Source organism: Aristolochia californica, unplaced genomic scaffold, assembly GCF_029961685.1.
Source record: "Aristolochia californica isolate CCGP_79_NKW_82.1479 unplaced genomic scaffold, dmAriCali1.0.hap1 SCAF_11, whole genome shotgun sequence".
Classification (NCBI taxonomy): domain Eukaryota; kingdom Viridiplantae; phylum Streptophyta; class Magnoliopsida; order Piperales; family Aristolochiaceae; genus Aristolochia; species Aristolochia californica.
In genome coordinates this window covers 29,938,527-29,962,084 of record NW_027181782.1, presented here as the reverse complement: position 1 = coordinate 29,962,084, position 23,558 = coordinate 29,938,527, and the positions used below count along the sequence as shown (strand labels likewise).

At 36.2% G+C, this 23,558-nt stretch overlaps 1 protein-coding gene across 1 annotated transcript; it reads right to left on the bottom strand.

The window, feature by feature from the left end:
• Nucleotides 1–14,728: 14,728 nt before the first annotated feature.
• Nucleotides 14,729–19,630, bottom strand: LOC137944302 (uncharacterized). Its single transcript, XM_068789947.1, has 7 exons — nucleotides 19,174–19,630; nucleotides 17,125–17,214; nucleotides 16,768–16,848; nucleotides 16,326–16,457; nucleotides 15,730–15,948; nucleotides 15,444–15,536; nucleotides 14,729–15,209 (listed from the first exon to the last, which is right to left on the bottom strand). Exons 1-7 carry the CDS (start codon nucleotides 19,396–19,398, stop codon nucleotides 15,048–15,050), a joined length of 1,002 nt encoding a protein of 333 aa, XP_068646048.1. The 5' UTR covers nucleotides 19,399–19,630; the 3' UTR covers nucleotides 14,729–15,047.
• Between the last annotated feature and the right edge of the window lie 3,928 nt (nucleotides 19,631–23,558).

The following is a 23,558-nucleotide window of genomic DNA, read 5'->3' as shown; positions in this document are numbered from 1 at the left end:
TGTACTATTTTTGTGCTTCATTCATGTATTTGCAGTTAGCTACTTTCCGTGCCTATTCACTTTTCCAGAGGTGGTAAATAGTTGAGGCCTCTGTAGAGGTTACAAAGTGGCCATTTTGACACAGAATTAGCTGCTGCTATTACTGCTTTAAAACCATTGGTTTAATTCATTATAGCAATGTGATAATTAAACCAAAATAATTTATTAAATGTTTAGTTGAACAATATTTTAATTATGACTATTAAATCATTAATTTAATATAATAATTACAAAATGAATATACTGAATAAATAAAAAAATTATTAATTTATAAATAAAAAATATGAATTATTTTAAAAAATAAATATAATGAAGTTATGACGCTGGTTTAATTTTTCCTAACTTTGGAAAAATTAAACCATCGTTGTCTTCCTTACGACGCCGATAATGGCGGGAGATAATGGCGGACCAGTAGGCAATGACGATGGAGGCGCTGATCTGACAGTCCGTCGAGAGGGAGAAGAGAGGGAGGCTGAGAGGGAGAAGATATAGGGAAAAAATTTGGGGGAAGAATGCCAAGAAGGGAGAAAAGCCGAGAGAGAGAAGAGAGCGGGAGAAAAAGTTTTTGGGAGAGGAAGACCGAGAGAGAGGGAGAACAGAGTGAAATGAGGAAAAAAATTTCGTCGGGGGAGGGAAAGACGCATCCCGCGCGATCACTTCATGCGAATGACTTTCAAAATAGGTATGAAACATGATTCCCTGATTTTTGCATGAGAAGATTACCAAACGTGATTCAAATGAAGAGGAGTTCATTCACTACTAACGGCCTAATCGAATGAACGAAGTAATGCGTAAGTAATTCATCTCTACTTCATTTTGGACTAACCCCCCAAAGTGGCCTCCAAATCAAGTGAAGTGAAAGTCTTTCTTTGTGAAGTTGACCAAGTTCTTTTCAAAATTGAAGCTCTAATTTGGGATAAAGGACACTAATTTTAAAAATGCTTGAGATGTGAAATTTTCATGGTTAGGATACCTAGAATAGACAATGAGGCTCGGTTCTTCTTTTTGGAATTGGGTCGAATTGGTTAACCAATCCGATCATCCAAGCCACCTTTGCATAGGTAAATTTCCCTAGGTGATACAACTCACAAGAGGGGAGAGGGGATCGGCTCCCCTCCACTCTCATTCAGCACCAGTGAGAACTCTCGCCCTGCAAACAGTAGAAGAGGTGGGAAGGGAGGGATGGTGACCCTCGGCCCTTCCCCTTCTTTCTATTTCATTTCAGAGCCATTCTCCTCGGAACAATGGGATAGAGTGATGCCCATTTTTCTCTCTCTATCATTAATGAGTTACACACTAAGTTCTTTACGTAAGTGAATTATTTAAGTGAAAAAATTGCCTTATTGCAAGAAATTAGCAAGAGCTACGAAAGCACAAGGAAGAGGTGAATGCTGTTTGTTACTGGCTACAAATACAACTTGGGAATCCATCGCAATCAAACTTTGTCAACTTTTTCTGTAATCAAGTAATTATTAAGTGGTGATTGAATGTGAAGCCTGTGATCTTAGAAAGCATTCCATGTTGTCATTTTCTAATTGTGCCAAAGGAATAAGTTACTTTTTATTTGATTCATTCAAATGAATGGGCCCCTTATAGAGTCTCAAGTATTTTTGGGTTTAGATAGTGTGAGTCCATTGTTGATAATTGTTCTGGAACTATTTGGGTCTACCTCACAAAAGATAAAAATGAAGTCTTTGTTGTCTTCAAAATTTTTTATTATGAAATTGTTAGATTTAGGATCCCATGTAACAAGTAATAACTAGAGAGAGAAGAGCCACACGAAGAAGAGAGAGACAGAAGAGAGGAAGAGGAGATGATCGAGTGAGAGAGGAAGGAGAATGAGAGAGGTCGACTGAGAGAGAGAGTGTGGGAGAAGAGGGACGGAGGATTAGGGTTAGGTCACATACCTAATCCTCCCCCTCACTATGTATTTATAATATTGTACAACATATAAATTACATCAATACCCTTTACCTTAAGAGGGGTGGAAAGGGACAAGAAATAAAGATATTTTACATCATTGCAACTATACATGAGTTACATCTTTCAACACTCCCCCCTCAAGCGGGGGGAGAGAAAACATCATAAATACCCAGTTTACTGCATAGAGTGGTCTATATCTTGGATGTGACCTGCTTTGTGAGTATATATGCCTTTGTCCTTGAGAAGAAACATGTTTGAGAGATATAATGCCAACTTGAAAATTTTCTCGTCTAAAATGACAATCTACTTCAATATGTTTTGTTCTTTTATGGAAGATTGTATTTGAAGTAATGTGAATGGTTATTTGGTTGTCACAATAGAGTTTCGTATGAGTCTTTTTGTGGAAAGCTAATTTAGTAAGGAGAGATTTGATCCATAGAAACTCATTGACTGCATGGACCATAGACCTGTAATCTACTTTAACATTGGATCTAACAACCACAATTTACTTTTTACTACATGTAACCAAGTTTCCTCCAACTAAAGTACAATACCTAAAAGTGGACTTCCTGTCATTGAGTGATCCATCCTAATCTGCGTATGCAAATCCTTCAATATTGAGGTGATCGTGACATTTATAAAGAAGTCCCTTGCGAGCTTCTTTTAAAAATCGGAGGATCCTCTCCAAAGCTTGCTAGTGAATAACTTGTGGTTTATGCATGTATTGACTAACCACACTCACGACATATGCTAAATTTGGTCTAGTCACAATAAGATAAATGAGTTTCCCCACAAGTCTCTGATATTTTCTCACATCCACATCTTCACCAAAGTTTGCACACAACTTGGTGTGAACATCCATAGGAGTATCTGTCGGTCGACATCCCATCATCCCTGTGTCTTCTAGTAGATCAAGAACACACTTCCTCTAAGATAAGATAATCCCATGTTTTGACTGGAAAACCACAATACCTAAAAAATATTTCATAAGTCCAAGATCTTTTGTTTTGAATTCCTTGTATATATTTGCATTGACTTATTTTATTCCTTCCACATCATTGTTAGTTAAGACAATATCATCTACATAAGCTGCCAGTTATACACTTCCATTCAAGGTATTCTTGATGTTGATTTTTAGGACTCCATACTATTAGGAATTAGACACCTTAATTCCAAACTAACGAGAGCAATAATAATAAATGTAGAAGAAAGAAAAAACAAGCACAAAAAAACACAACAAGATTTATACATATTCGCCTCAAGGTGAGACTACTTCCTGTGTTCCGCTGTTGCAGTAATCCACTATGTGTTGAAATAGTTTACAAGAGAGATCACACACACTTACATGTGTTATTTTTCTGTAACCTCTCTCGGCTACAACTGATGCTCCTCGGATGATAATAAAACCCAAATAGCGGCGCCCCAAATATAAAGAGGAAATTAGGGCAATCGGGATATAAGAGTAAAATTCCCAAACTGCCCTTAATGAAACAATAATTAATATATCATGGACCGGGCGTCCCCGGGAGGGGGGTTTCTTGCCTTCCTTTCTAACCCCCATGACGACCTTACCGAGAAGGTCGATTTGCATAACGACTCAGCATAGGGCGTTGATTAGGCTCTACAACTTAACACATAAATTACATCTAGTGTAAAGAAGAAAACACATGTTGTGCAGAAAAGAGGAGGAAGAATGGGTCCAAACCCTCACCCTTAAGCTATATTTATAAATGATAAAAATATAATATTATAATTATACCCTTCACCCTAGTATGAGTGAATAATAGATAAAAAACATAAAATAATTATATCAATGACCCTCTAACATAGTTATATCTTCCAACACTCCCCCTTAAGCTGGGAGGTATACACAGTGATCCTAGCTTGAAAAAAATAACATAGATGTAGTAATAAACTCATTCATCATGGTGTCCCAAGGATAAGTAAAAACCTGGGCACATACTCTCAAATGGTAGAAATAGGTGAAAAAATATAAGTTGAAACCAACCTCAAATAATTTCGAACAAATATAGTGATAATAATCACTAAAGTGGCTAATGTTTGTCATTCACAAGATGAAGATAAAAACCCAATGGTACCAATAAAAAGCCTCGATGGGCTTAAAAAATACCTAGATATATAAAAGGGACCAACCAAATCAATGCTCCAAAAGGGTTGGCCAAAGGGGTAAGTGAGAAAGGCTACCAAATAATGAAAGGGTAATGGGAAATCAATAGGAAGATAAGGTGTAGAAATCGGGGTCACCATGTGTTTTATTTTCCTAAGTCATTCAAATTCTTCTTCAAATGAACCAATGTCGACAACATTCAGTAAATAATGAACCCAAGTCAAGCAACCGAGGCGTTCATCTTCAATAATAATATCTCAATCAAAGAAACATAATAGCAGTTGTGGTAGTGAGCCAATGCCCAAATAACACGTACCAAATATGCAGTTATATAGTAGGAGATAACCAGTAAATAATGAAAGTTCTTAAGATTATTAGGGGCACATGAAATAATCTGCAGTGAGTCCATCCTTGAATGAGGAAGTTGAGCAGAGAGCATTTCTGACAATGACTATTTGACTGGAGTACGGAGCTTTGTCATACGACTAGGAGTGATTTTTTTCTCACCAATATTATGCCAGTTGGGTCTCTTGACAAGAACAAAGAGATCACCAGCTTGAGGGGGTATTGGAAGATGGGCCCAAGTCCACACGACCAAGGAAGGCTCACACGTCCAAGTTTATTAGAAGATAGGCCCAAGCCCACACGACCAAGGAAGCCCCACACGTCTAAGTGTGTTAAAAGAAAGGTTCAACCCCACAAGACCAAGGAAGCCCCACACGTCTAAGTGTGTTAAAAGAAGGGCTCAAGCCCACAGACCAAGGAAGCCCCACATAGTGGTGGCATGATGGTAAATAAAAAGATCTCATAAAGATAGCACTGATATAATTAGTTTAAGTTTTAGGGGCATAATTATAATATTATAGTTTATTCATCTATAAATTGAGTTTCAGGGGGAGGGTTTGGACACAAGTCGATAAACTCTTTCTTCCTTCTGTTTTCTCCCCAACATGTCATCTCTCCTTTTCTCCATAAGGTAATCCATGGAGTCTTGAAAATTAACAACCTTTTTAGTTCCTTGCTTATCACTTTCATATAATATTATATAGTTCACATAAAATAATATTACTATAATTCTAGTTTGTTGTCTTATAATAAACAAAAGTCTTGAAAATCAACAACCTCTTTAGTACTTTGCTTATCACTTTCATATAATATTATATAGTCCACATAAAATAATATTACTATAATTCTAGTATGTTGTCTTATAATAAACAAAGTATGATCACTGTGACTTCTGGGAAAACCCAATGCCATAACTACCCTCCTAAACTTAACAAACTATGCCTAGGGACTCTGTGTAAGATCATAAATGGCTTTTATTCAATTTACATACCTTTCCGGTCTCCTCCTAAGAAAAGTACTTGATAGGTTGTTCCATATACACTTCCTCCTGCATATTACCAAATAAGAATGTATTTTTAATATCTGATTGAGTAAAGGCCCACTCTGGGTCACTATCTAAAACAAGAATCTTAACATAGGATAATCGAGTGATAGGGGAGAAGGTTTCAAATACATAAACACCATAAGTTTGTGTATACCCTTTAGTAACAAAAGAGTTTTATACTATTCAATAGATCCATTAACAATATATTTCACTATATATACCCAACAACAACCCACAACAGTGTTGGCCCAGGTGGCTTCTATAGAGGAGGGTGAATTGAGAAATTTAAATTTAAAATCGTTTTGTGCAAGAAAACAAAATGTAAGTATGTAATTCAATGTAAGTACAATCATGCACACACCATAGGGACATATTTTTTTTTCGATGTTCCCTTAGTGGTAGTCAATGCCCAAGAACCCTTGTTTGGGAAAATTTCCACTATTACACTTTGTTTGGTGGTAAAACACAGAGATTTCGACTCTCTTCAGCCACATGTAACTCAATACATGATTTTCATACAACCCAATCTCCCCAAGAGATTGTTGCTAGATTCTAGCTCTAGTTAGGCATTTCTATCTAGATAATCAGGTTCTAGAATGAACATTTCACAAATAACATAAAAGAAAGGGAAAAATATACACCCTTACTTAGAGAGATACTTCTCTTTGAGAGATTTCAACCTTCTTCCTCTGTAGCACGTTATAGAATGATCAAGGGCTTGTACTATCATGCATGCAAGAATGATTGAAAGAGATGAAAGTTTTTCAAAGTGGGATCATTCTCTTTCTTGTAAAAACATTTTTTGAAAGAGAATTTTCATGATAAAGCTTGGTGGCTTGAATATATGCCAATAAATGTTCATGCCTCTCTGTACTCATGGTTTTGTGGGGTATTCATAATTTCCTCAACTCAAACTAGCTGTTATTTTCCCATTGGCAAAAATAAAACTGTTGATTGATTGATCACTGGTAAGTGACCGATTGATCAATCGATCATAACAACTAGTTTTTCTTAACAATGACTACTTATTGATTGATGGATTGATTGATCAATATGTTACTGCTGCTCCAAAAAAGTTACTTTGATCAATTTTTACCAATGGTTGATTGATCAATCGAGATTCCCTCTGGCTGTGCAATACAAGTATGATTAATCACTGTATTTTCATTAGATCGATCAAGCTTGAAGTCCCTTACTGGCAAGGTTCTGTCTGATTGATCAATCTGGTGGGATGATCAATCATTAATCAATCATTCGATGTTAATTAAGCTTGTCTGGACAACAATGATCGATCAATCTTTGTTGGATGATCATGCGTTATAACATGAAATGGTCATGTCCTAGATGATTGATCAATCAATTAAGGTTAATCAATCATGCTTTATATTTTTGGCTTGCACAGTTTTGAATGATCGATCATAGTTAGTGACTGATTGATCATTCCAGTGCTAGATAAAATTACATGTCTTTATAAAGAATGAAAATTTCACTCTAAGTGCTTTAACATGTTTCTAAATGACATGTATGAAGATTCTAAACATGTATGTGCAATTTAATATCCTAAAGCCCTGATCTTCACAAGTAATTAAAGAATAGGAGTTAGAAAACTTTCTTACATAATATGATTAAGTTTAACTATTTGTCTATTGAAGCTTGAATTCGACTCTTCATGTTGACTTCTTCCTTGTGGGTGCTTCTTCGAGAGATGTTCTTCCTTTTTTCTTGAGGTCTTCATTTTAGCTTTGATGTTTTAGACCTTAATATGCTCTTGAAGGTTAAGAATCTAAAATACTATATTTAAAATTTATTAACTCAATTAAGTTTTGTTGTCATCAAAATCAATGTGAGAGTCAACCTATGGCCAACAATCTCCCCCTTTTTTTATGATGACAAAACCAGACTTTTGAAAAATAAAGATAACACTACCGTAAGGGTTGAAGTTGTGTAAATGTACAAATATAACATACACTCCCCCTTAATTTGTGCATAGTTTATTTTTAATCCTTTTAAGCATAATGTTATAAGTGCTAGGTCTATTAATCCAAGTTCCCTTTATTTTCTTCTCCCCCTTTTTGTCATACTCAAAAATGTTAGGAATTAGATGCCCTAATTCCAAACTAACGAGTGAAATAATAATAAACGCGGAAGAAAGAAAAAGCATGCACGAAAAACACCAAGATTTATACAGGTTCACCTTAAGTTGAGACTACGTCATTTCTTCCGCCGCTGTAGTAATCCACTATAAAGATGAAATAGTTTACAAGAGAAATCACACACACTTACAGGTGTTTTTTCTAACCTTTCTCGGGCTACAACTCCAACTCTTTCTCGATGATGATAAAACCCTAATAACAGCGCCCATCAATTATAAAGATAAAATTAGGGCAACTGCGATACAAGAGTAAAATTCCCGAACCGACTCAGCGTAGGGCGTTGATTAGGTTCCACAACTTAACAAAAAAGATATAAAAATTGAATGCATAATATTAAACAAAAAGTGGCTCAAAGGCCATATCATAAATGATGTTCCAATGATCACAAAATGTGTACAAGTATATGAGTAAAAACATGCATCAAAAGAATGTATACGAGAGAAAAAAAGGGATCCTATGATCTACTATGATGAAGCCGGGAGTCGGTTGAGGATAATATCAAACTACTGCTCGATCCTCTATAGTCATTCTGTATCTCATCGAAGAGGGACAAGACTGCTACTTGAGTAGCCCGTACATCATTGATGGCTTCTATAAGGGTAGAGATCTAATCCGTACACGATGATGTGACTTCTTTCGTTCTTCTCCCCTTGGCGAATTCATACTGCTCTGCGGGAGGCTCAAGACTCATCTAATTGCTGGAAGCCACTTGTTGTGGGGCTGATTCCTTGGGTATTTGATCTTTGTGAATCCACTGTCCATGCCACTTCGCAAACCCAAACTTTCCATCTTTAACCTCTCCAATGGATATTTTCCCAGTGAAGGATAGTAGTGATCTCTCTAGAAAATGGGTGGACGTTAGTTCGAGTACTGGTAGCGATGTCTAATATACACTTTCCCATTGTTAAAAGACACCCACGTGTATAGGGGTGGTATGGCTAGTAAATAAGGAGAACTTTCATAGAGATGGCATAAAATTGTTGTTAGGAATTAGATGCCCTAATTCCAAACTAATGAGAGCAATAATGATAATCATAGAAGAAAGAAAAAGCAAACACAGAAAAACACAAGATTTATACAGGTCCGCCTCAAGGTGAGACTATGTCCTGTCTTCCGCTGTTGCAGTAATTCATTATGAAGATGAAATAGTTTACAAGAGAAATCACAAATACTTATAGGTTTTTTTCTTTAACCTCTCTTGGTCACAACTGATGATCTTACTCTGGGAGATAAATCCTAATAGCGGCGCCCCAAATATAAAGAGAAAACTAGGGCAACACCAATACAAGAGTGAAATCCCCAAAATGCCCTTAATAAAATAACAATCAATATATCGTGTAGACTAATCCCCACGACGACTTTACTGCGAATGTCGATCCGCATACTGACTCAACATAAGGCATTGATTAGGCCTCACAACTTAACAATTTTAATTATGCAAGTTGGTGTATGTCCTCTTATGTCTTTTTTCTTTTGAAGCATGTAGCCTTAAGGGCATTATAGTAATTGTAAACACTTTAACACAACTATAAATATAGCCTCAAGGCACGTGTTAGAGTATTCAAGCCTCTTCCTCTTGGCTCAAATTCGTCCATACACCTCATTCTCTTTTTTTCTTCTCTTTCCCATGGTTTCTTCTCCCCTCTTCCATAAGCTAGAATTCCTCTCTTCACTCATTCCCTTGAGATTTCGTGTTTATATCTTATCCCTAGAAATCAACATCCCTAATGTATCCATAATCTAATTTGATCTTCTTAACAATGACCCAAAGCCAGAAGATGTTGGTTGTAGTGAGGCGACTGATTGTACGTTTCCTTGGATTGAGGAAGTGGGTCACAATTTCCATAAAGACCCAAAGCTCCATGCTCAAGCTTTTTATCTTAACCTCGTAAGAGCTATTAAAAGTTTTCCCAAGAGATATTTGTATGGCATCCTGGATATTTTGAGGGTAGTCCGGATGAAGCTCCGTAGGCTAGCTCTTTTTGATGAATTTGACCAGACCCATAGACATTGTCTTCAAACCATTTGCTGAGCTTGTCTTGATGGAATTGCGAGTATCCTTGACATAGCTCGTGAGATGGAGGTTACACGAGGATAGTTCTTCCACCTCAAGGTTTGTGCAGAAGACTTTCACTAGGATTGGGTAAATGTCTTCTTCACACTCCAATATGCCTTTGTAACCACTAAATATTTCTTCAAAATCATCAATCTCTCGTAAGAAAAAAGAGAGATCAAGCTTACTAGGCTCAACTATGCTCTTTGAGCGAAGTGTTGGAGATACTTATCTCTTTGAGTTCTTGTGAGGAAGTGCTCCTTCCAGTTACGCATTTCCTCAATCTTTCTCCTTCCTCAAAGTCTCTTTGCAATAACCTTCGTATGTACCATATTGATCGGTTCAGTTTTGAGAGAGAAAGTGATATAATGAGGGTTTTAGCCTCAGATTTGAAGAGAAATCTCTCAAAAACGAAAGTAAAATAGGCATTTTAGGTTAGTGGAGCTCTAGATAATCATTGGAATGGGTTTTGGAATGATTTGTGATGAAGAGATGGGTTAAAATTTTGAATGTGACTCTTCATCTTCTCTGTTCGCGGCATGAATGATTGATCATTCTGTTTCAATTGATCGATCAATCGCTTAAGTTGATTATTCAACCAATAAGGATTAATCGATCGATAACCTTAGCAGAGTGACTGATATGTGATCTTTTGATTTCTATTTCACTATTTTAAAACTATAACCATGATATGTGTTCATTAAGCTCAAGTTTTTTTAGCCAAAGTGAATCAAGGTCGGTTGTTCTTGTCTAGCTCTCCTCGAAGCTTAGAGAAACAGTCAAGTCCTAGAAACTTGGTAAAAATATCCGCTAATTGATTTTCAGTGAGAACAAACTTAATTCTCATAACCTTGGTTTGGACTAGCTCTCTAGTAAAATTATGTCTAATTTCTTTGTGTTTTGATCGAGAGTGGTGAACCTGGTTCTAGCCTAGGCTTTTGGTGAAGCCATAATCATCTAGTTGTTGTTTCATCCAAAGAAGTTGAGCACAACAATTGCCACATGTTATATATTCAGCTTTGGTAGTGGATAGTGCAACTGAATGTTGTTTCTTGGAAAACCAAGAGACTAACATATTTCCAAGTAATTGGCAACTACCACTTGTACTCTTTCTGTCAATTTTGCAAGCAACAAAATCCGCATTTGAGTAACCGACTAGATCAATGGCTAAAGAGTTTTAAGTACCAAAAACCTAAATAGGTTGTCCCAAGTAGATAACAGAAAATTCTTCTTACTATCACTAAGTGAGATTCTCTAGGATCAGATTGATATCTAGCACATAGGCATATCATGAACATTATATTTGGTCTACTAACTGAAAGGTAAAGTAGGGATCCAATCATACTTCTATACATTTTTTTATCAATGGCCCTACCAGAGTTGTTCGAGTCAAGTTTCAAGGATGAACTCATGGGTGTGCTTATTGACTTCAATCTTGAATCTCTTAAGTAATCCTTTACTACATTTGGACTGATTTATGAATGGGCTATTTTCAGTTTGAGATACTTGAAGTCCAAAGAAGAATGTGAGTTCACCCATTAAACTCATTTCAAACTCATTCTTCATTACACTAGAAAATTCTTCACAATGAGAGGGATTTGTAGAACAAAAGATGATATCATCCACATAAATTTGAACAATAACTAAATATTGATCATGATTCTTTGGAAATAGAGTCTTATCTATGCTTCCTCTCTTATAACATTCTTTTTCCAAGAATCCGCTTAATCTTTCATACCACACTCTTGGAGCTTGCTTTAAGCCATATAATGCTTCATACAATTTGCATACATGGTCAAGCTTACTCACATCTTCAAATGCTTCGGGTTGTTCAACATAAACTTCTTCTTGTATGTACCCATTCAAAAATACATTTTTTACATTCATTTGGTACAATTTGAATTTCATGTGACAAGTATAGGCTAGTAGGATTTGATTTGCCTCTAGTCCTGCTACGAGTGAATATGTTTCTTCAAAATCTATACCTTCTTCTTGGTTATACCATTTGGCAACTAATCTGAAAGGTAAAATAGGGATCCAATCATACTTCTACACAATTTTTTATCAATGCCCCTACCAGAGTTGTTCGAGTCAAGTTTCAAGGATGAACTCATGGGTGTGCTTATTGACTTCAATGTTGAATCTCTTAAGTAATCCTTTAGTGTATTTGGATTGATTTATGAATGTGCCATTTTCAGTTTGAGATACTTGAAGTCCAAAGAAGAATGTGAGTTCACCCATTAAACTCATTTCAAACTCGTTCTTCATTACACTAGAAAATTCTCCACAATGAGAGGGATTTGTAGAACAAAAGATGATATCATCCACATAAATTTGAACGATAATTAAATCTTGATCATGATTATTTGGAAATAGAGTCTTATCCACACTTCCTCTCTTATAACATTCTTTTCCAAGAATCCGCTTAATCTTTCATACCACGCTCTTGGAGTTTGCTTTAACCCATATAATGCTTCATTCAATTTGTAAACATGATCAAGCTTAGTCACATCTTCAAATGCTTCGAGTTGTTCAACATAAACTTCTTCTTGTATGTACCCATTCAAAAATGCGTTTTTTACATTCATTTGGTATAATTTGAATTTCATGTGACAAGTATAGGCTAGTAGTATTTGAATTGCCTCTAGTCTTGCTACGGGTGAATATGTTTCTTCAAAATCTATACCTTCTTCTTGGCTATACCCTTTGGCAACTAATCTGGCTTTGTTTCTCACTACTTAATTTTCTTCATTCCCTTAGTTCCTAAAGACCTATTTTGTTCCAATAACTTATTAATTTTTGGGTCTAGATACTAGAGTTCAAACTTGGTTTCTCTCAAGTTGATTCAATTCTTCTTGCATTCCCATAATCTAAAAGTCATCTTTTTTAGCTTCGGTAAAGCATTTGGGCTCTATTTGAGAAATAATGACATTGTTTGTCATAGTGTCACGAGTTGCTCTTCTAGTTGTAATTTTCCTTGAGGGTAACCAATAATTTGTTCTAGAGGATGATCAGTCATGAACTTATAGTTTTTTGGCTCCATTGGTGGTTCTTCTTGGTTATTTGGGTCAATTAAGTTCTCTTTAAGATTTTGGTCTTGAGGTTGAAATCTCGGGGATGAATCTAAGGGGTTTCCTTCTTGATCATCAGAATTTGGAGTTGTAGTTGGATTTGGTGAATCAAATTCGTCAAACTCAACATGAACCGACTCCTCTACACTCATAGATGTCTTGTTATAAACTCTATAAGTTTTGCTATGAGTAGAATAACCCAGAAAAATTCCTATAGCAGCTCTAGAGTCAAAATTTTCTAACATTTTCTTTGGTGTTTTCAATATGATAAATTTGCATCCAAATGTTCTAGATTATGTAATGTTGGGAAGGGTTCCCGTATACAACTCATACAGAGTTTTATTGAAAAATGGCCTTATGCTTACTCGATTAATGATATAACATTCAGTGTTTACAGCTTCGGCCCAAAACCTATATGGCATGTTGTATGTATGAAGCATAGCTCTAGCCATTTCAATTAAGGTTTAGTTTCTTCTCTCAACAACACCATTTTGTTGAAGAGTTTGAAGGGCTGATAATATATGGTCTATACCATGCTTTATGCAATATTCCTCGAAATGTAAATTTTAAATTCTCCTCCATGATCACTTCTAATTTTGATAATGTTATAGCATTGTTCCTTTTGAACTTTTTCACATTGTTTGATAAAGGCTGGAGAAATATCATCCTTGTGGGCAAGGAAATCTACCAACGTCAACCTTGAATTGTCGTCTACCACCACTAGGGGTGCTTCCCATTTAAGCTTAAGGTTTGGGTAGGTCCAACTAAATCCATGTAGATTAGTTGAAGAGGTTGAGACGTTAAATCTACATTTTTGGCCTTGAAAGAGGTTTTGTGTTGCTTTCCAAGTTGGCAAGCATCGCAAAGTTTCTCTCTTGCAAATTTTTTATCTGGTAGTCCTCTCACTAAGTTCTTTTTCACCAATTTGTTTAGGGAATCAATTCCAATATGTCTTAGCCTCTTATGCTATAACCAAGATTCATCAATTTTTGCACCCAAATAGATGCTACTAGTTTAGGGTATATTTACTATGTTAGCAACATAGAGATTCCTATTTCTATGTCCCTCTAACACTAGTTCATCATTTTCATTCTTTACCAAGCATTTATCTTTTTCAAATGAAACCTTCTTTCCTTTTTCACAAAATTGACTAATTCCATATAAGTCACACTTAAACCCTTTAGCATAATAAACATCATATATGAAAGAGGTTGATGTATTGATTTTACCAATTCCTTTTATGGTACCTTTGTTATTATCTCCAAAAGTTACATGACCTCCATCTTTGGGATTGAGTTCAACGAACTTCTTTTTGTCATCAGTCATGTGCCTTGAGCTACCGTTATCCAAAATCCAAAGAGTTTTCAGTGCCTTGGCTTGAAGACATACCTACACCATAAGAAATTTAGGCCTTAGAGACTCATTCAAGGGTAATTCCCTTTGGGATAACATTTGGGTTGTTACATAATTTGGGCTTCCAGATTGTTTGCTCAAGTTTGTTGGGTTACCACAACCTTTTCGATTGTACGATGACTTTTTTATTCTTAACTTTGCAAATGTAGGCATAATGACCCAACTCAATGTAATAGTGGCATCTAATGATAGGAATGAGAGAGAACTTCATGTTTTTCTTTGTTTTGTTCTATCGGACTTTCCTCATGGGTGTGGATTTGAGAGATAAAATTTTAACTTGTTCTAAGTCTAAACTCCGTCTTCTCAAAAGCAAGTCTATCAGATGATAACTTATGTGACTTTCGCTTACCTCCTTTAAGAAATTAGCTATTGTTTGAACTGCACAATATGGTGAGCATTATAGATTGTAATTTTAGAAGTTACTTTAGTGAGGGACAGCTACAAATGTCACATTGTAATTTTTTTTAATTAATTTGAGCTAAGGTTGGATCAACAAACAACAGAACAGATTTATAACAATTCTGGCTGTAGTGCAAACTTGTTAGTTTTTCACCACCCTAATTCGTATTACCAGTTCATTGTACCGCATACACATGCAAGCCAAAACATTTCCAAGAACAAAAAATCGTGATACATTTGAAATCATTTCAGCTGTTAACTCATGCATACTATTTTCTCGTCTACCTTTCAACCACTGGTTAAAATTACCAAACCCCCTCTGCACCTCCTGCAACATGGAAAATCAAGGATTTCAACACTTACAGGTGGGAATTGCACAGAACTGGTCCATGAGGTATAACTATTTGCTGCAACTTTTCTTGGTGCTGCCATTTCTTGCTATAATCATCCTCGTTCTTCAGGGTTGCTTCATCTGATTCTAGATGTTCTCTCCTGGTGGTAACTCTGCAAGCTTCGCTGGTGCACCCAGAACTCTCTCCATGTCATAACGTACTTCAATATTTCTGATGCTATAACCTACCACCATGAGCCAGTATAGCAACTTGGCCAGTTCTGGTGCACTTGTTTCTGTTGCTGTCGTCTGGAAGGAGGTAAATCACTCAGTTCCCATGATTAGGGTAATACCAACTTTGTAGCCATGATGTGGTAATCTTTTAAGTATATGAAAACTGATAACACTGACAATTAATCAAAGATGAACAGTCTCAAAGCAATCAAAGAGATCGGTCAGTCAGCTTCGAGGGAAACAAATGAGCTGGCTATGCTACAAGAATATGTAATGTAAGATGTAACAAAATGGAAATAAAAGGTAAACCTTCATTTGTGCTGGATCTGAAACTTGCAGAAGCCGTTTTATAAAAGTGTTCATAGCCAGCACAGCATCCTCTCCAGCACTACTTGTGAGTTCCTACATTAGCCACAAAACTTGGAGGTAGAAAATAAATGCCACAAAACTTTAACTCATAGTTTAAAGCTAGGGATAGTACCATTCCGCTAAAACTTTACATTCTTTTTGGCCAAGAATACATAGTCAAAACTCTCATCAATTGAATAAATGAAATAATTTAGAGAACACCAAGATGATTACAAATCCTCAGTACCTTCAAATTTTGTGGTTCAAGAGATTTAAGAAATTCCAAGAGCTCATTTTGACCAGCATCAGATTTTCTTTTCATTTGCTGACTCAGTTCCTCAATTTCCGTTTCAAGTAACTCAATGTATTTTTTTGCTTCAATTTTTTCAGGCCCTGAAATATTATTCCATCTAATAACTTCACCAGTTACATTTTTCTGTGTGCCTGGTGCATAATCTGGTGCATCCTGTAATATTAACATGGGCAAGCATATTAGCCAGCAGAACAGCAAATTGATAAACTAAATTGAAAATCCAAAGACTGACGGAAGCAGAAAAAATGCAATACACGCACTAGTAGTTAGTGGTAAAGTAATCAACAGAAACAGATGGTGCAGCAGAGAAACATGCAGATTGCCATTAAATGAAGCAGACAAGATCAAATGATTCCCATCAGAAGAGCATTATTTCCACAAAGTTAGTTCTGAAAAAAGTAGACTTATAAAACTTCTTCAACAACAATAAAATGGGTATGATATCCATCCTTTAGGGGAAAAACCTATGGCAGTCGGAGTCACTTATTGTAAATTATTTCTAAATGAAAAGGAAAAAACATCTGTTTTACCTTTTCATCTGATGCATCAGGGAGGGCAACCTGCTCAACACTCTGCTGCAACTCCAACCGATATTGGGCATTCTTAAACATATAACCAGTCATCATAACACTGTACATGAGTTGTGCAATATTTTCTGCAACCTGAGAAGTCATTCTCTTAACTACAGGGTACTAACAAAAGAATGATTTGAGTAAATTATGAATCACAGGAGTATGTAATATGTGGTACAGCATTGCATTTGGTGCACATTTGCCACAAAGTGCAGTCAAAAACTTGCCCTAACATAGTGGCTCGATGATTCTACCTCCGACATAGTAGCAGAACTATCTCAGTGGACAAAGAGGTGCCCGACCTGATGTACTCCAAAATGTCATTCGGAATAATTATGCTTTAGTTAAAAACAAGAACGAAATGAGTGAATCCCATGGCACAATTTTTTAAAGTGCTTACCGTGGTAACAGTTACAGCAAAGAATTGAGGAGGGAGCGTTCCAATCATATTTGTCACAGTCTGGCGCATTGCCTCAACAACCTTCAAGAGAAATCAGCAAGATAGATCTTTTACTTTCATAATACCCTAGACATAACTTTGGTACCTTTCATTTGTCTTCTCATGCTCCTGTTGCTCTTGTATCACCATGTGTTACATCTTATTTGCAAGTCTCATATTGTTGTGGTAGTTAAAAATGAAAAACAGATGAGGGCATAAACATGACAGTAGGACAATCTATGGAAAATGATTCAAGACAAACTAAGCACAATTGAGGAAAAGGAAGCAACAATAACATCAAAGGATTTCATATCCAACCTGTTGGGGTGCCCGTTTCACAAACAGTTCCATGAATTCAGGTTGCACATTTTTTACATACTCCAAAAGAATTTCTCTCCTAGTCTTGGGCTGCCAGCAATAATATGATTACTTCACTGTCAGAATCAAGTGGAACGAATTTAAATGTGACAACAATGAAAGAAAAATGAAGCCTCTTTTCTTGTGTGTTGACAAGAGCAGAGAGAATGAGGGGTTTCACATAAGATAAACAACAGCAAAAGCAGCATTTATCACTTTTAACTATGACAAAAATGTAGCAAGTGATACTTTACACGTCACTACAAGAAGCAACTTAAAGTACATTCATGGTTCATTTTAGACCTTTAAGGTTTTAATTCTATTTTGATCGGTTAATATAGCTGTATAGGAGGGTGCATGTCCGCCCGTTGTCTCATAACTACAAACGAGGAGTGAGAACAATTGACAGGAAAACTCAGGAATGATTGGAAAATATTGGAACACTTTTCCACAAGGTTAACTACCTTCTTAAAACTATCAATTCAAGGTAAAGAGCTGCTGGACGTAAAATGTGAACCATCATCTGAGGTTTCCAACACATGTTGGTGGATCTTTTACAGCTTATAATCCAACAATTCTACATCTTACCAACCAGAATCAGGTCTATTTTGGATGTTGTCGCATTTAAACAGCTGGGTAAGTCAGGTTTCAGTTTTAGTTGTCATCCTTTCATATGACTTTTTCACAGGGCAAGCTATATATGGGCCACCATAAGTTAGAGCTCCTTTTTGACATTGCAGCAGTGCAAAAAGAACCTGAGACTAGATGTTCAGAGAATAGCTCTCCACTTTACTGTCTGCTTTTGTTTTAGAAGGGGAGCAGTTGAGAGGCTTCATTTCAGCATGGAGAATTAGAATTATAATTGGGCTTGTCCTATAGACTTTCCTCACTATGCATGAATTGGCAGTCTGTATTGATGGCTCTACATAAAATTCCAGTTGAGTGTTTGCCTACAACCCTTCAATATCCATACAGTGAAAAAGAGAGACCAGCTCATGCTATAAACCAAGTGATAGCTCTGTAGAGTATTGATAACCTCCAGACTCGAACACCATGATAGACGACCCATTACCTCTTGCCAATTAAAAGAGTAAAACAGGCCATAACACCTTAGGCTACCAATGCCAGAAAGTCTTCCCTTTCAGAGAGAGGAAAATTTAATTTCAGAATGTCATTAATGTTCTTATAACAATGATGGCATTTGTGAGAGGGACAAGTATTTTACATCTTTCCATCGAAGGGCATTACTGTAGGCAAGCAGATGTCCAGAGACCTACCATGTCTCTCTTTGAAGAAGTTTAACATTCAACCCATAATGCAGCCCAGGCCAAGTGTTGGAACCTTCAATCCGATGCCTACCACCATGAAATAGGACATCTTGAAAGACTTGAATCCACCATGGATCTATCCCCTTCCAGAGACGAGTTTTGTCTCTAAAAACCCACTGGCCACTTCTACTCAGAACGACAGTTATCACCTCTACTCCCCTTCGTCTCAAATTCCCCCTCACTTTATAGAGTCGTCCCTCCTACAGAGAATATCTCGCCCTTTGGCAGAGCGGGGCTCAAGTTGGTCTCACAAGCAGAAAGCGATCATTGGTCAAATTTCAATACGCCAGAGCAGAAAAAGATAATAAAATAAAAATTATTTAATCCTTAGACAGCTGAAAAACCAGCTAGTTACACCTTCTACAGAGATAAACCCCAAAATAAAATACCAGGTATCTCATAGTCTCCTAACTTTTTTCTGCTGCAGGGTAATGCTACCCAAGACTCTTCTGTCCCAACCCAACCCTTCCCTGCATTGACTCTCCTTACAAAACTTCAAATAGACAAAAAACACAAATTATCGAATCACTTATATTTCCTACTAAGTGATCAATGCCAGACAGAAACCCAGCAATCTGTACCTTAGGAAAATACGAAATCTAGTAAAGCGCTTTGAAAATGGAAAAAAGGAAAATAAAAGAAACGTCAAATAACATAAGGCAAGTCTAGAACAGAACCGTACCAGAGTGCCATTAGCTGGTTTCGTGTCGCCGCCTGGCGTGCCTTCACTGGACGCATAAGCGCAAGCTCTCAAACAGCACCTGCCCTTCTTCCGCTGAAAGGAGAGAGAGGAGGAAGAGACCGACAGAGAAGCAGTACAGAAGAGAAGAGAGGATCGGGAAGAAGAAGGAGAAGAAGAGGAAGAAGCAGGTACCGAGAAAGACGGATTAAATGTAAAGGAAGACATCAGGAATTTTGTGAAGTAGCTCTGTTTACCAAAGAATTTACTGTGCAACAGCAATCACAGGCTCGTGCCCAGTACCGACTACCGACTACCCACTACCCACTAACCAAAGCTTGCTATCGGGCGGGAGGGAAGCTTGATGAGGCGGAAAATTTTTGGGTTTCGGCGGCCGTGCCGAGAAAATGGTGAGCGAGAGGAACTGGAACGAAGCTCAGCCTCTGTGGATTTCGGAGGTTATTTCAGGTACAGGTAGATCGAGGACATCGTTACTTTAATAGGATGATCTCAACCGCTAACATGGTTCTGGCTCCTGAGTTTTGATGTAATTTAGATGGATGCCATATCCGCATCTTCAACGAACCACAGGCTTTTGAGTTTGAAAACGGCTGCGGAACTCGGCCAGAAGGGGTTCCCTCCGATTTTGATTTGACATATGAAAAGCCTTTTTTAGTTTATTTTTTACCCCAGGCTCGGAACCAAGTTAGGAAGAATTTTTCTTCATCAAAAAAATTAAAAAAATATTTTGGGAAATTCATAATAAAATGTAGGGTATTTCTGAATATGATCAATCAAATATCATAATTTCTAACAAGGACTAAATTCTAAATAATTAAGAAAATAACTAATGTTAAAAAATAATTAGGTTTTACATTAGAAGGAAGAGGGAGAAATCCCTCCTCCATGTGCACAAATAGGAGAAGAGGGAGGCTTCCTCCTTGTCCTTTTTTACCTCTGGCAAGATAGAAAGAAGGAGAGATTGGTATAACTCAAGGGTTCAAATTATGTTCAACATTATAGTTTTTAATGATAACTTGAAAATATGTCACTAATAATTTATATATATATATTGTTAGACATATATTTTCCAAGACAGATTTGAGCATCATTAGTGACAATTTAGCTTAAGAAAGTGACAATACGAGTTGGTGAAGACATATAAAATTGAAAACCTTATAGATTACAAGAGTCAAATTTTAAGGACAATCCTATTAGAATACATCCATAGTAGAAATTCCAAATTTTAGAATATTGTGTTGAGTCAACTCCAAATCAGGATCAAAGGAGACGAGTTAGGGGTGGGTGGGAGGCCTTTAGCTTACTTTCTGACCCCCAACAATAAAAAATAACTATTTGGTTTTTAAGTTCTATGTTGAGCCATGGAAGGTTCTAAGGGCGAATTTGTAATTAATATATCTTTTCTCATGTGATTGATTATGTGTATTAAGTTGAGAGTAGAAAAATTAAGTCATTTAGAATGATTTTAAGGGAGGGTTCATAAAAAAACTTTAAATTTGAACTTCAACCTCAAATTCATTTCAATCATCTATAAGAACTTTAACTTCAAATTTGGTGTTAGTATGGACGAGTTCATGTGCACTGGAAAACAATTTCCAGTGTTAGTGCCCCAAAATGAGAAAAATATAAAAAATAAGATAATGAGTGACTTGTAATAATATACTTAAATAAAACATAGTACCTAAACCCCAAATTAGGTACACAAATAAGTAATTTAATGTATAATTAAAATATATTAATATACTAACTAATTAAAAATTATATATTATTTTATTAATGATTACAATTTATTATAAATTAATACAATAATTACATAAGCCAATTAACTGTGCAATTGATTAATTACAAAAATAAATAAATAAAATTAACAATAACATAAACAAAGATAATAAATTAAGTTATTAATTTATTAATAACATATGATATACTTTAACATAAAAATGAATGATTAAATAAAAAAATTGATCAAATGCTAACTTTAACACACTATATATTTTTATGTATTATTACTTAATAATATTTTTTTGTTAAATTTAAAACCATTGGTTTTATTAATTATAAAAAATGAGTTAATTTGTTTTAAACCGAGTTGACCCGGATTAACTCGGCTGAACTTGAGTAGTTTCAGTGGTTTAATTTTTCCTAACTTAGGAAAAAATAAATTGGCATCTTCTTCCTCACGACGCTGCCATAAGGGCTCTGCAATGGAGGTGGCCCTAGGGGGTGCTGCGAGGGCTACGACGGAGGTGGTGCTGGAGGATCTGCGAGGCCTGCGACAGAGGCGGTGATGTGACAGAGATGATGTTCAGCATCGGGAGGCCGGAAGGTATAACGGCGTACTATGACGGAGACGATAAGATAGACTAAGAGGGAGAAGAGAGAGGGAGAAGCGAGCTGGAGAGAAAGAAAAAAAGTTCGGCCTCCTGCAACACGTCTTGCTCACTTCATTCAGATGATTCACAATATGCTACAGAATCTGAAATCCCAAAGTTGAACTGTGGGTGTTATCTTCGGATTCATTTAATTCCTAACGATGTCAGGAGATGAACTGAGTAATGCGACTGAAGTTCATCTCCTGATTCAAGTTGACTAACCCCCCCTAATTGTTTTGTCTATTGTAGGGTCTTTGTATCTTTTATACTTGTTTGTACTTAAAAAGGAGAGAGGATGATTATTGTCCAATCCACTCAAGTAATGAAATCACAGTAGTTGGTTTTCTCTCCTACTCTCTCATTCTTCTCTAGGTTTGTCAAATTACACTTTCGCATTGTATTAGAGTTTGTTTTGTGCGAATCATGGAATAATTTAATTTCTTTTCCTTCCCTTCTATGCTGTTTTGTCTCTTTCTTTCACTTAATTCCTCTACAATAGACGTCCATGTTCTTTTTTCTATCAACAACTAAAGAGATTGTTTTCCCTTACATACTAATACCTTAGGCAAAGGTGTGATGCTTACCTGCTACTGAAAATTGCAAAGATCAACTTCAGAGATAATTTTGTACTACATAACTCTATCTCTATCTACTTTGTCTCCCTCCATCATCATTATTCCTACCTATAGCAACATAGCTAATTGTTTTGATCGAATTATATGTTTTTGTATGCAATTGAAATGAGGCAGCCTTGACATTATCTTTTTTTTCTTACTATGCTTAAGATAAGATTGATATTGGTAAAATTAAACTTGCAAAAATTGATAAAAGGTCAATAATATTACTCAAATTACCTCAGTTAAGTTGCATGGGAAATTTTATGTCATGCTGTCTCTTATGGTTCAAAATTTTCTATATTTGAAAAATTGGAACTTATCACTATAGATCCACATGCAACTGAGACAAAATAATGGACAACAAACAATTATATAGCGTTGATTTGGCTAGCTTAGGGAAATAGATTTCTATGTGAGTAGAATTTATGTATGTTCTATGACTTATACATCAAGTGTTTTTACAATACAGTGAGGAAGTAAGGCCCTTATTGAGCATATTGGTGATATGGGCATGTTTGGTAGGAGGTTCTCTTGCACCACCCCCCTTGCGTTTATGATGCACTTGTGTTTGATGAGGGTTTTCGAATCTTGAAGCTATTACCTTTTCTAGGTCCCGAATATGAGTTTAGGGCTCAACTCCTAGGCAGCACCAATGACCCATTTTCTTAGGAGTTTTGTGAAAGTAATTTGTTGCAAGTTCAATCAACCATTGATTGCATTAGTGAATTAACTTCTAGAATGATGCTTCAACTACCATATATGCAAATAATAAGCATAGTTATCAATATAGAGGTCAATAAGGATATCAAAGAGGGCATGTTAAGAAACAAGGGGGGACGTAGATGAAGAGGAAGAGGTCTACAATCTTATATACATTGTGGTAGGACAAACCATATATTTGATAAATGTTAAAGTAATGTTGGTAAACCTAAGTGGGCAAATCAAGTTACAGAAGAGACACGATCTTCTTCTCACTCAAATCAATGCCTAAATGTATTTTTAATGAACAAAGGCAAGTTTCAAAAGTTATTTTAGGCAAATTCATGTAGTCTAGTGTGCTTCAAGCCATTACCTCTTCCTCTACTAGTGCAACCTTGGCACAAACAAGTATATATTCTAGTATTCTTTGTTTCTCTCAATTGTTTGTCATGGATTTTGGTGACTAGTATCTGTATGTTACGATATCTTCAAATATATATTAGATAGAATTTATGTTCATAATTATTGTATAATTTGGGTTATATATATAGGGTAATTAGATTAGGCTTAATGGGACGGGTGGCATTGTATTGGGCCCATGGGCCATTTTGTAATAGTACCCTAAAACCTAAGCTTAAATACATAATGAAAGGGAAAAAATCCGGACGGGAGAATATTC